The 12636-nt window shown below is 47.2% G+C and overlaps 1 protein-coding gene across 2 annotated transcripts in view; it reads left to right on the top strand.

Moving 5' to 3' along the window:
* Positions 1-671: 671 nt before the first annotated feature.
* The window catches only part of LOC144729737 (estrogen receptor beta-like), a 124603-nt gene continuing 112638 nt past the window's right edge, over positions 672-12636 (top strand). The window contains exons 1-2 of one of the 2 annotated variants that reach the window (XM_078610197.1): positions 672-863; positions 12177-12385. In XM_078610197.1, the coding sequence (XP_078466323.1) occupies positions 12222-12385 (164 nt within the window). In that variant the 5' untranslated portion in view covers positions 672-863; positions 12177-12221. Of the gene's footprint in view, positions 864-11337; positions 12386-12636 lie in introns of those variants that run through there. The other variant, XM_078610196.1, reaches the window with a different exon arrangement.

The raw sequence follows: 12636 nt of genomic DNA, 5'->3' as shown, positions 1-12636 counted from the left end.
GCCGCCTGTTATGTCACTGAATTCGTTTATGAGACCCACGATACTTCAGCCACGCCAGTCAAGTCAGCACTGCATTTGGTGAGGCCATACTTCACCGCACTGGTCGTTGGTTTGTTGTTGATCAGGTCAGTGCGGGTCTTTTGGAGGCGTTACATCGCAGTAACTGTATTAGATCTCAAGGCCATACTTCACCACGTCAGTCGAGTCATTTCGGGTTGGGTCGAATGAAGTACAGTATAAGAATGTTGGCATAGCCTGCAATGAAGCGTATTACGTTTTGTTTTTTAAACAGAGAATCGACACAATTGTGTCTGGCTTGCTTATTTGGGTGGCTTTAGCCCCCCATGCCTGTTGATGGACAATACAATGTGGGCAGTTTTCGTTGTGTGTGTGGCGTTGCCTTGGTTATGTAACGTTACGTAACCCGCGTTGGGTTTTTTTTTGGTAATGCCTCGGCTGAGAACAAACAGCGTGTGTTCCCGATTAAGTTATTATTTCCACGGAAATGCGGCGATGTAAGCAACCTTATTCTTCGGATTGTAAGACGCACTTACACCCCCCCCCCCCCCCCCATTTTCCCCGTGTAGTATTTTAAAAGCCTTAAATGTTTTGTCGGTAGGGCGGGTGCGTCTTATGATCCAGGAAGTGTGTGTGTGTATATACAGTTTACTGTATGTCTTTGTGATCATAACTGTAATACGTTTATTTGATCCCGGGGTTACAAGGAAGTGTATGGGGTGGGGAGTCTTTACTTTCTGGAGCACGTCCTAATTTCCCGACCACGTCTTACTTTCCAGAGCTCTTCTGCATTTTCGGAGCGCGTCTTACTTTCCGGAGGGCGTTGCATTGGGGAGAATACGGTGGTAAGTGTGTGTGCAATCCAACATTGGGGTCCTACACACACAAAAAAAACAACTTTGAGCCTTCACACAAAAAACTCAATTGAATCCGCTTTGCCTAAAGCAAATGTATGCGCACTATTTATTTTCAGTTTTTAAGATCATTTTTGTATGCCTTAGCCACCCACGTGGAATTGTGAGCTGTGCGTTGAACAGTGCTGTATAGCATTCCCTCGTTAATTGCGAGGGATACATTCCGGAGGTGCTCGTGAGCAGCACATTTCTTTTAACTCATCACTTTATCTAATCACTTACTCGTATCACATTCTCTCTCTCATCACTTTTCTTCTCTCTCGATAGATGCAGTCGTGTAGAATTTTTGATGCAACAACGGATAGCAAGTTCGCGAATAACGCGGGAAAATAACAGTACTGTACAATGAACGTGCAATGTCGATTTATTTTTTCTATCACTCTTTAGAGGTCCGGACGCTTTGGCTCCGACAATTCTTGCATGTGCATGCCTTATTAGTCCTTGCACATATAGCAATGACCGCATCGGTCGGAATGCGGCCCCCATCTCGAAGTCCTATCTCGGGATCTAACCAGGGCTTGAGACTGGAATAGTGCCTTGGATTGATGGGCGACCACCAGGTGTAATAGGTGTGGTGCAGTACAGAAGGTTTCAATTATATTGAGCATCCCTCTTCTCCCTTAAAACACGCATTGTCACCAGCGTGGTGAAGTATAGCCATGGGGAGGCTGTCATCCAGCAATGAATCGACAAACTGGTTGTACATACATGCACATTGACTGCTTGTGTGTGAGTGTTCTGTGGGGAGTGGTAGTGTAGCAGGTTAGCGCGCTGCGCTACGAACCCGGTGACCCGAGTTCGATTCCCGCTCATGGCCACCACCGGTGACGATTATTTGAACCGGTCCTGGGCCTCCCCTAGGTCGACTCAAACGAGTAACTGGTGTGGTGTGTGAACATCGCCACTGGGGAGACAAAGGCGGCCGGGCATGGTGGATCCAAGTCCCGGGCGAAGACGGGTAGTAAAGCTAGTTCTGTAATAATTGAATGATACAATAAACCAATTTATGCTGAAATAAAACATTGCGAAGTAAACGTATTTCCAAACTTGCTCAAGTAGTTAATTAGCCAGTTGAGTACAAAACAATGGTTTGTGGTGCTTTTTATTTATCAACTTTAAATAATGAGTTTAAAGTTGATAAATGGCGATGTGAATATACGACGGGTAAATTATTTTAGGCAAACCGTGCTCGTTTTTCTGCATTGGTTCACCAACCAGTCGAGGCCAATGTGAATCTGTAAATGAAACGCATGCTCAGTTTATTGATGATATCTTTGACAGAGAACACAACATAGCAGAGGGGATTGGGTTCAATGTGGCCTGATTCCGAGGGTGCAGGCTACAGTGATGGAAAGGTGTGCAGGAGATTTATCAGGTCCGGGCAATTCCTCCTGCATAAAGTTTCAATGGATCCCCACAGAGGGCTGAATTTTATATTTAGACTTGTGCAACTTGTTTTTATTAGAATACATAATGTTTCAATCTGGTGCTTGTTTGGAGTGACTAATTAAACCCTTGGACTGGCTTTTTGAGAAAATAAAAAACTCCTGAAAAGTGTTATTTAAAAAATAAAATCAGATTATAAGACTGTTATATTGTTTTTCCAAAACCTACATTTGCTTTTACATGGCTAATTGCGGCATGTGAATTTGATGTTGCAAGTCAGATTTGTATCTTTTGCATTGGGAAATAACTACTGCTAGATATGAAAACCTGAATATGTATTGTGTGCAGATTGCGTGTGCCTCGTGAAACGCAACAAGAACCCCCAATATAAATACCCCCCTCACAAAGACAACATATGTACATGGTGAAGTGAAAAATATCCGATCGAACGCGCGCGACACGACAACAACAGTCAAAGGGGAATGCAAGAAAACAATTTGGGACGGGACCGTGTCATGAAAGGTAAGGACCCCCACGCATGAGGGAATAACGAGGCCCTCATGAGAACTGACGAGATTTAGCGCACGTGTGTTTTGCTGGGCCGTCGTAGGGGATGGGTGGCTTCTTCGGCGGCGCAGGTGGAACAGGAGAATCAACAACCGTGTCAGGTGGGTCAGGAGGCATCTCCGTGGAGACCCCTGCCGACTCGATGTCCACCGTGGCCTACACGGCCCCATTACTCCCGCGTCACCTGATTGTGCTGCAAGGCCGTGGACGTCTTGTGGTCTTGGCCCCGATGCCGGGAGGAGCGGTGTTGAGGCGCCCGGCAGTCGGTTGATACGTGGCCCCGTCGGCCGCAGTTGAAACATGACGTCGTTGCGGGGAGAGGGCCGTCCCCGCTGCTGGTCGTCGCGGCGCCCGGCGTGGTCGGACGATCGCCGGCCCGCTGGCCGGGTCGTTGCGAAGCGGTCGGGGGAGAGCCCGGCATCCATGCAGCAGGCTCCGATGTCGAAGCCGAGGCGGCGATGGTTGAGTCCCGGTGGAGCAGCAGATGAGCGTGGATGCTCCGAGCTGCCCGTAGCGAACACATTTTCGTCGTCCACCGCCTGGATGACGATGTGCAGCTCACGCGCCAACTTTAGCAGTTTTTGGAGGACGTCAGCATTGATGGCCTCGTCGTCCATCCGCGGGTAAGCCGCCCTTGCCATGGCGAGTAGAGCGGTGCGGAATGCAAGTGGCAATTCCTTGGAGTTGCGCCGTCTTTCGTAGAAATGGTACAGGACATCTGAAGGTGGTCTATAAATGTCGGACATCCGCCAGAGTGCCAACAGCAGCGTCGCCCTGTCCCGCTTGGGGATGGTGATAAGCGGCGAGAGTGTCGTCGTCCAAGGTGGCTTGGAGCGCTCGTAGCGCCTGCACGTCTGACCAGCCCACCATATCTTGATGGTTGAGGAAGCGACACTGGAACGCTGCCCAGTCGCCTCCTGTCGACGTGAATTCTCGTAGAATGGGTAGGCGTTGTTGGAAGAGTGGCCGGCGGTGCTGCGTAAAGTTGTTTGGATTCTATCCGAAAATCGGCGATTGCTTGACCGATAGCGTCTACTGTACCAGGTCGCCGCCGTCATGACGCGGCGTCTGATGAGTGGTTGGAGCTGGAAGCGTCGCCCGCCAATGACGCATTATGATTTGGACCCCAACGTTCCCGAGATGCATCTGGCTTCCGCTTCCGGCGGAAGCACGTGATCCCTCGGTGGGAATTTCAAAATGTTCGGCTTGTCCGATGGCGGGAACGTTCGTTGGCGGCTGGTCTTTTCCGCCCGCAGCTTCCAAGTTGATCTAGTAGAGAATGGAGGCTCAGCATGTAGAAGTTGGGCGAGACGGCAGTGTGCAGCTCGGATCCCGTCGCCTGTGGCAAGAGGAGCAGTCGGCTGCCGGGCTGGTGGTTGGGCGCCCGGCAGCCCGCCGGCATCTTCAGTGGAGTTTTCAGCCCCCGTAGGTAAATCTGAGTTATCTTCGTCCGGACTTCGCACGCCGGTTGTTCGTCTTGTTTCCATTTTTTTTCCTTCAACCACTTTTGACTCCAGTTGTAGTGTTCAAATATTTATGAATAAACTTCTTTATGAGGCACACTATATTTATTGTCTTTCTTTGCGACACGGTCCCTAACACACAAGGGGTATGACGGTTCCCTTACCCGATACCTAGGGAGGTATGGCCTCTGGACTCGGCGGGACCTATTCACTGGTGACCCGCTAGCCTAACGTCCTCCGACTAGGACCTAGGGGAGGCTGACTGACCCGACCACTCGGTCTGTGGGTCTAGACCACTGGTTACACTGAGCCCCAGCCCTTGGAAGGGCTGTAGAGCTTGGATCCAGGGTCCTGTCTCTCCAGGACGTATTCTCCCCCTGACCACTGGCCTCACTGAGCTCCAGCCCTTAGAAGGACTGTAGAGCTTGGGTCCAGGGTCCTATCTTCAGCCCGGGCTTCAGTCTTCGTGTGGAGAGAGAACTGAGCCAGAGCTCTCAGCGCTCTGGCTTTTATACTGGTTTGTGGCTGGCTCCGCCCAAGCCACGCCCCTTCTTGGAATTTTCTGGTTTACCCTGGGAGGTGACATCCCCTCACGATCCGTCGTTTGGATCTGCTTTCACCTCTATCTGACCCCGGGAATTTCCCTAGCAGGAATTGTCGTTTGGATCCGCTCTCACCTCTGTTTGACCCCCGGCATTTCCCCAGGGAGGTAACACTGCTGCACCCTGTTGACACCCAGTGGTACTGCAGGTTACTGAATGGTGAGTGGCGATCACCTCGACAGTATGTTCCATCAACTTGGAGGTGGAGGACATGATAACAAATTTGCCTGTAACTGCAGTCTTGTGGCTTCCTGGGATCGGAGCAACGATGACTTTTTGGCTTCCATTTTTTGGTATATTGCTTGTCCTGTGTATAACGATAAAGATATGTGTTAGCCATTGTTCCATATGTAATGTAGCACTCAGAGATGCCGTCTTGCTTAAGTTATTTATATATATTTATTATATATAACAGTCCACCCGACTCGATGGCATCAGGTGAACGTAGATTGACCATATACAACTGGGTGACTCTATGTAGCTGCTACACGACGTTCACTATATAGCTGACTGACTGACTATATAGGAGCCGTCGATGTAGTAGCCACGGCGAAGATACTGTATATAACTTTTTTGCTAGCCTTCCAAGACGATGAGGGCGATCCACCGTGATGACAGCGACGACAGTCCGGATCCCGAATCCCCACAGCAGCCCTGAGCCCCACTCCGCACTGCCTTTTATTTCCCCTTGGCTCTGCCACCCCCCTTTTCCAGAACTCTCTCCTTTGCCTCACTATAACACCCTGGGCGTTCCATCTCTATCCCCGCGTTGACTCCTCACTCAGTTACCTCACTTGACCCTGCCTGTCCTCATTGCAATTGTAGTGAGTCCAACTGAGTCGCAGACGTTCCTTTTAGAGGCAACACATTTATTTGTAAAACGTAACACAAGCAGTAACTTCCCCTTCACCAGATACAGCCTAGGGTGGTGACCACCCAGCTAACTACTCTATACAGAGGAGTTACTGCTATGAAGGGTCGGACCCTCACTCGGGTCTCTGACCACGTGGTTGCCTTGTAGGACGAAGAGCTTCAGCTTGAGACGTAGAGCTTCCCGCTTGTAGGTGTTGAGCTTCCCGCTTGTAGGCGTTGAGCTTCCAGCTTGTAGGTGTTGAGCTTCCAGCTTGTAGAATGCAGCGACCCCGGTCCCTCTCAGGGACCCGCCTTATATCCCCCTACGGTCGGGGCCACTCCGCCCTCGGCCCCGCCCGGCTTCTCGAGCATTCTCGTTCTCTCTCGATCCTTCTCAAGAGCTCTCCCTGGACACGTGACCACTCACTAGCCCCCCCACCTGGGGCCCCTTGTGTGGACTCTCCAGATCACGTGTCTACGGGGTCAACCAAAGTGCCATGGCCCAGGGCAACCCTGCCCCTGGGCTGACGCTCACCCACTCCCCCTCGTGGGAGCCCCCACCACACGCTGTGCATGGTGCCCGCAATATCCCAGTGCTTACCAAGCCCCACTAGGGCTGGTACTACACATAACCACCCACACGGTGCTGTCCACGATGTAGGAACATCGAACGGCACGGCTCTTCCGGGCCGGCACCATACAGTGACATCCCCGATGTCACTACACAATCAATATTTACGGCCACTAGGCCCCGTACTGTCCTTACACATATACTCCCAGGCCCTTTAGGGACTTAGGACACAGGCCATCATATCCGGGTGCTTTGTTTGTACCTTGTGACCCCTGAGGGCCACTTCCACTATCAGTGGTTAGATCTGTTGCTGACTGAAGGTGATGTTGATTTTTTTACGGTGAGCTTGTCGATTGGTGTCTTAAAACGTAACATTCATGTGGGAAATCACAGCAATTTCTGTGGTTTTTGGTGGTCTGGGCTATTGGTTTTGAGGTGTCTGTTCTGGAGGAGCTGTGCTCTAGGCCTTACGGCTGGAGTGAGTGAAGTCAACAAGTTTGCAGTGTCTTGTTATGTACTAATGTTGGATCTCCCCAGCCTGGCAGTTGAAAGAAATGGGGAAAGTTTCTCATCTCTTTGCCTCTGTCCACCCCAGTAGTATAAACGCTTACACCACAGTAAATTGGCAGGTCACGTGTGGTAGGTTACAGTGGGGGTATTCTTACCTGTTCCAAGACATGTGACCAGCATGGAACAGTAGTCCAAAAACTCTCCAGAGAGGCATCTATAGCATTCCCTCGTCCCAATCCATGCTTTTTGAGCACCAGAATATGTTTTTCCCAGTCCATAATTGTTTCAAACCATTTCATTGCTGTCTGACAGGGGGAGTGTACGTAGTGTTTTAGGGTTTTTCATGTGTTTCTTGATGTTGCAACAAGCATAAGTTAAGGGGTAAAGTCTATTGTGTTGGTGTTTGAGCACCACGTGTTTTTGTCACCATGATGACACTAGCAAATGTGCACGGATGGAGAATACCAGAGGTGGGACAAAGTCATTGTTATGCAAGTCCAAGTCGAGTCGCAAGTCATCAAATTCATGACTCGAGTCTGACTCGAGTCCAAGTCACATGACTCGAGTCCACATCTCATAGGTGGGACAAAGTCATTGTTATGCAAGTCCAAGTCGAGTCGCAAATCATCAAATTCATGACTCGAGTCTGACTCGAGTCCAAGTCACATGACTCGAGGCCACACCTCTGGAGAATACTACGAATAATTGTGGTGCACGTGTCAATGGCTTCGGATATTAAGCTGAGCAGCGATTCAAGTAAAATAACTGCAGACAATATGGCAGAGAACAGCTCTGGTCATCTTTTTAAGAATCATCACAGCTGTTCAATGCCATGGAACAATGGATAGCCAAAATAATTAGGCATCCTACTGAGGCAAACTGGCAAGCTGAGTTAGACCGAACATCACGAGGTTGATAGAGCCAGGTTTTAACAATGAATGTTCTGTAGCACGTAAGGTGTGACTGATGCTCTGTCCACACATACTTGTTGCTACTATTGCTCCTGCACCTTTTAAATGATCTGGGCAATTCCAGCCCCTTAATTCCCTAAATCTATTCGTTCCACTGACTTAACTAAACATTTTAAGCATTGGCTTTTAATTGATAGTGTGTTTTTCTATTATGACTGTCTATTACGGATTTAACTGAGGCGTCACAATTATATTTAAATGAACAATAGTTATACATCATATACTTATAAAACAAATACCTAAAAGCACTCTTTACTATTTGGAAAAATATCGAGTACTTTAGGTGTTCGGCTACATTGAAAGTTAATTTTAAAACGTCTTCGTATCTCTGTCCCCCTCTGTCTCTCCTTCTGTCTCTTGTCTCCCCTTTTCTCTCTCTGACCCGGTCTCTTTTCCAGGCTTCCTCTGTCTGTCTGACTATATGTTTGTCTCTGTGTCTCGTGCGTCGCTTGCTTTGTCTCCGTCATTTTTCGTCATTCATTTGTCTCTTCTTTCTTTGTCTCTCTGTCTGCCCCCTTGACTCTCCTGCCTCCACTGTGAGACGTGGTGGTCACATGACTAACAGTGGTCTGTAGTGCTTTTTTATTGTTACTATTTGGTCAAAATTGACACTATTTAAAAATAATTTGAAGAAAAAGTTAACATTTGATGCACCGCTAAATCCTAACGTACAATATTTGATGCATATTCAGTATCTGAGACTTATTGATCAATATTAATTGAGAAATACATAAATTTTACACCTAATGTCCATATGAATAAAATGTAGTCCATAGGTTTGTTAAAAAAATGTTTTAATGCATATACTGGTCAGTTAAGAAAACTATTACATGAATACCACGATACAGAATATCTACATAGCGTTTATAGAGTATATTTACCTACAAAGCTATTCTGGATATTATATATCACAAGTAAAGTAAGAGTCCAGAATTGTTGACGCTGATAAATTGTGGGGAAAAAAATCAGGCGTGTGATTAATTTAATAATACCAGTTTTATTGAGAGCACTTTATGCTGATTGCTAGCATGCTTGTGTGCTCCGTAACTGGGCAACCTCAAGTTATGGACTTTGTTAAGATTATAGAGAGAGATGTGCTTTGCTACTGTCCCAGTTGCTAATTTTGTGTGCGTACAGTCGCCATGTCCAGCCATCGTAGCCAGCCATTTAAATCGTTCAGTTTGGGATTATACAACCCCAGCAGTGCTAACGCGTAACATTTTTTTCCGTCAAAATGGTTGTGTTCATTGGCACGGCTGTCGGAGTTACCCTACCAGCACTATATTTTCAGAAAAAAATTGAGCGTGACATTCTTAAAGCAATCACGGAATAACTTGAAATAATTATATGTAATGTTTGTTTTGCACTGTGTCATGACATAACCTTTAAAATGTTACCAAATGTAGAAACGAACATTTGTGGGGATTTTCTCTCCACACCACCCCCCTACATATGTCACAAAATTATACTGGGGAATGGTAGCTCAAATCACAACACATAGAAAGTTGCAACATAAGCTTTTCTCTTTCTACTTATGTTTAGAGTCTTTATTTATTTAATCAGGAACCCATATCCGAAGTTTAGTTGAATTTTTCCAGATTTCAAACAAATTCCTTTCAGGGTTTTTTTTTTGGAACACGTTTTGGATAGTTGCGGCCTGGATTTTGAATTGTATTGAAAGCACAATTCTAGCCACATCTTGTTTACAAAACCCAACAAGAGAGTTCACTCGGTTCATGCCTGGAATTGTTTTTAATGAACGTTTTATTTGTGTTGTGATGACATGCTGTCTCTTTAAACGGTTTTGGTAATTTCTGTATAAAATTTTTTCCATTTATTAAGGACACTGTGACAACTTGGAATAACTGCATCATACAGACGTGTACAGCCTTTTGGCGTCCTCTGGTCTAACACCTTCTGAGACTAGGCTCCGAAGAAAGCTGTCTCTGGTATGGACCAATCCGTTTCAAAGACAATGCATATATTATCAGTGTTTTTGGTTTGCATTCTGACCACAAGTATTGTGGTTAATGCAGACATGATTCCTTGTAAAAGGTTTCAGTTTGGTGTTTTAACATCTTCACACCGGTTTTGTTGCCAACAAAATGGGAAAACCTATTCTCACATTTGAACTAACCAGATTTTATGACCAAATAGTCATTTTGATAATCAATGTCAATGAACCTCGGGAAATTATTGACGAACTTACCAAAGAAGGCTGTAATTTTGCTGAATAGATAATAATTACTGGAATGTCACAAATAATAAGACCAATCTAGGGTATTTATTTAAGGCAAACTAGGATTGAAATGATGGACCAGAGGCAAGTAAGAGATAGTTTGAAGTGCATTTAGAAAATAATAAATTTTATGATGAAACCCCCCAACATAGCAATGTCCTTAAATATCCAAAATTTCAATCGGTGCATAATCCCTGCTATGACATTTGGATCACGACATGGACACGAAGGAAATGGAACAAGAGCCGAAAAGTACCGAAATAAATAGATGCATGCTGGGAAATACAGAGAGGCAAAAATAGGAACAAGATTGATCAGACATGAAATGCAAATTATAGACGTCAAAAAGTAAGTGGGCCTCTGAGCAGGGTACATCAATCGAGGGGATCATGACTAATGGACAAGATTGGTGACACAGTGGCAGCCAAAGGAGAGAACACGCCCAAGAAAGTGACCACTCTGGTGTTAAAGTGATGAGATCACATCATGTGCAGTTGCCTGATGCATTTTGGCATTGTGATTGACATTGGGAGGCCTTCATCCAGCAGATCATGGTCGGCAATGATTATAATGATGGTGACATGCCTTGGTACATTAATGCTAACCGTTATAACTTTTTTTCCTAAATATGATCTCGGGTAAGGTTATTGTGAAAAAAAATGGGTTTCATTACATTTCTTCAATTTATTTGAAGAAACAAAAATGTTATGCACAAACAATGGGGAAAATAATGGTACTTATAAGAGAAAATGCGTGTAAAGATAAACATTTTTCGGAAAACAGACAATGGATCATTGATGATCATCTTCCCATAATGAATGGAGGCACAATACACAGTGTTGGGTGCAGGCGTGTTGGCGCATGTGAACTTGTGCGTGCGTATGCATGCTCATGTGTTTGTGTTGGAGAGAGCCGACCATTTCTGGTGCGCACGCGTAGGACTATAGGAAAGGTAGTCCGTAGCGCATAAGCGTGGCCAGAAAGTCAGGGACATACATTATATTGCTCATCTTTGTGAGAGGCAGTGCAGTCTTGACAGCAGTGGCAGAAAAGCAAGAAAATAAATAAGTAAGCGGGTTAGCCGGGGAAAAGAGTGAGCGTGTGCAAGGACGCGGGCATAAATCATTTGCCGAGATGAGTTATGGGAACAGCATGGCCCCGCTGGGTGGCAGCTCGCCAAGTCTCTGTGACGCCATGTGACCCTCCCGACTGTGGGTGTAGGCGGACCCAGGGCCCTGGTTGGTTGAGTGGGTGGTGCTTTGAGCCTACTTGGCTCTGACACTCCATGGCAGCGAGCATATCAGTGTTACAGCCTCTCCTCCTCTCCACCAGTGGGGAAAAGGGTCTTCGGTGTACAGTGCTTATTGGTGTCCTGCAAGAGGGAATGATATGTAGTTCATGTCAGATTTGGTGGGCGACAGCGCGATACGTGAAGAGTGTACTTTATAATCGCCAATTTATATTTTTTTCTAGTGTGCGCGAGTCTTTGGCACGGAAACGGTCCTCTGATGCCGTAAAAAGTTGCGGCACGCAAGCGAGGGTTGGTGTGGTGCCAGCGCTGGTTTTGCCTGTGTTGGGACTTGCCATGTCCGTCAGCAAGGAGTCTGCTGAATCGGCTCTGGAAATAAAATCGCAGGCAGACGATATTGTCGGCCGGGGCCTACCCTCTTCCTGCTATACACTGGCCGGCATGCCCTACTCGTCGTCATACATCATGGAGATCTACCGGAGCTGGGGCGAGCCACACCCTTCGCTGTTTGTTGGCGGGGTGGGCACCAGCAACAGTGTAGGCCGAAGTGGCATTAAAAGCCCGCTGTCTTCTCCCGATCAACCAGTCTGCCTCACTGGACCCCACGGGGGATTTGTGAATGGAGGTGGAGGCGGCGGTGATGGCAGCTTTGGTAGTTGCAGTACAAGCAGCAGTGGCCCAGGCAGTAACAACTGCAGCAGTGGTAACGGCATAGCAAGTAGAAGCAAGAGCGCTAGTGGGACTGGAGCTGGCATTCTGACTGGGATACAAGTGCTGGGGGGCACGCCGCCTCACTCGCTTCTATTCCTTGCCCATCCCCACAATCATCACCAGCAAGCGAACGGCCAGCGGCAGCAGCAGCAGCACGTGCCGCAGCCGATGATGTCGACGCAGCTGCCTCCCTTGCCGCCTCCCAGCGCTGCACAGTGGCTTCACCCGGGCTCTTCTCCCCACCCACCGGGCCAGGTTTTCTTCCGTGAGCCTGGCTGGCACTCTGGGTCTCCCAGTCCCAAACCTGCTGAGCACGTGTTCTCCATCCACAGGTCAGCCGAATGCTCGCCGCTCACGCCTGGATGTTGTTTTTCGCTTGTGTTTTGTGAGGCTTGTTGTGTTTGCGGCACTTGAGTCTCTCCGAATGCATCAGGTTCATTCGGTACATTTTGATGGGGTAAAAAATATAGCCTGTTAAAGGCAAAAAATCTGTGAATTTGATGGAGTTAAATTGAATAAAAATGAATGTGAATTAAGCTGTTTAACGCCAATTTGAGGTTGTTTTTATTACCTGTTTGCGTGA

The sequence above is a fragment of the Lampetra planeri genome, chromosome 33 (genome assembly GCF_965212315.1).
Source record: "Lampetra planeri chromosome 33, kcLamPlan1.2.h2, whole genome shotgun sequence".
Taxonomy (NCBI): domain Eukaryota; kingdom Metazoa; phylum Chordata; class Hyperoartia; order Petromyzontiformes; family Petromyzontidae; genus Lampetra; species Lampetra planeri.
The sequence above is the reverse complement of the archived record's forward strand: the minus strand, read 5'-3'. Positions and strand labels throughout refer to the sequence as shown.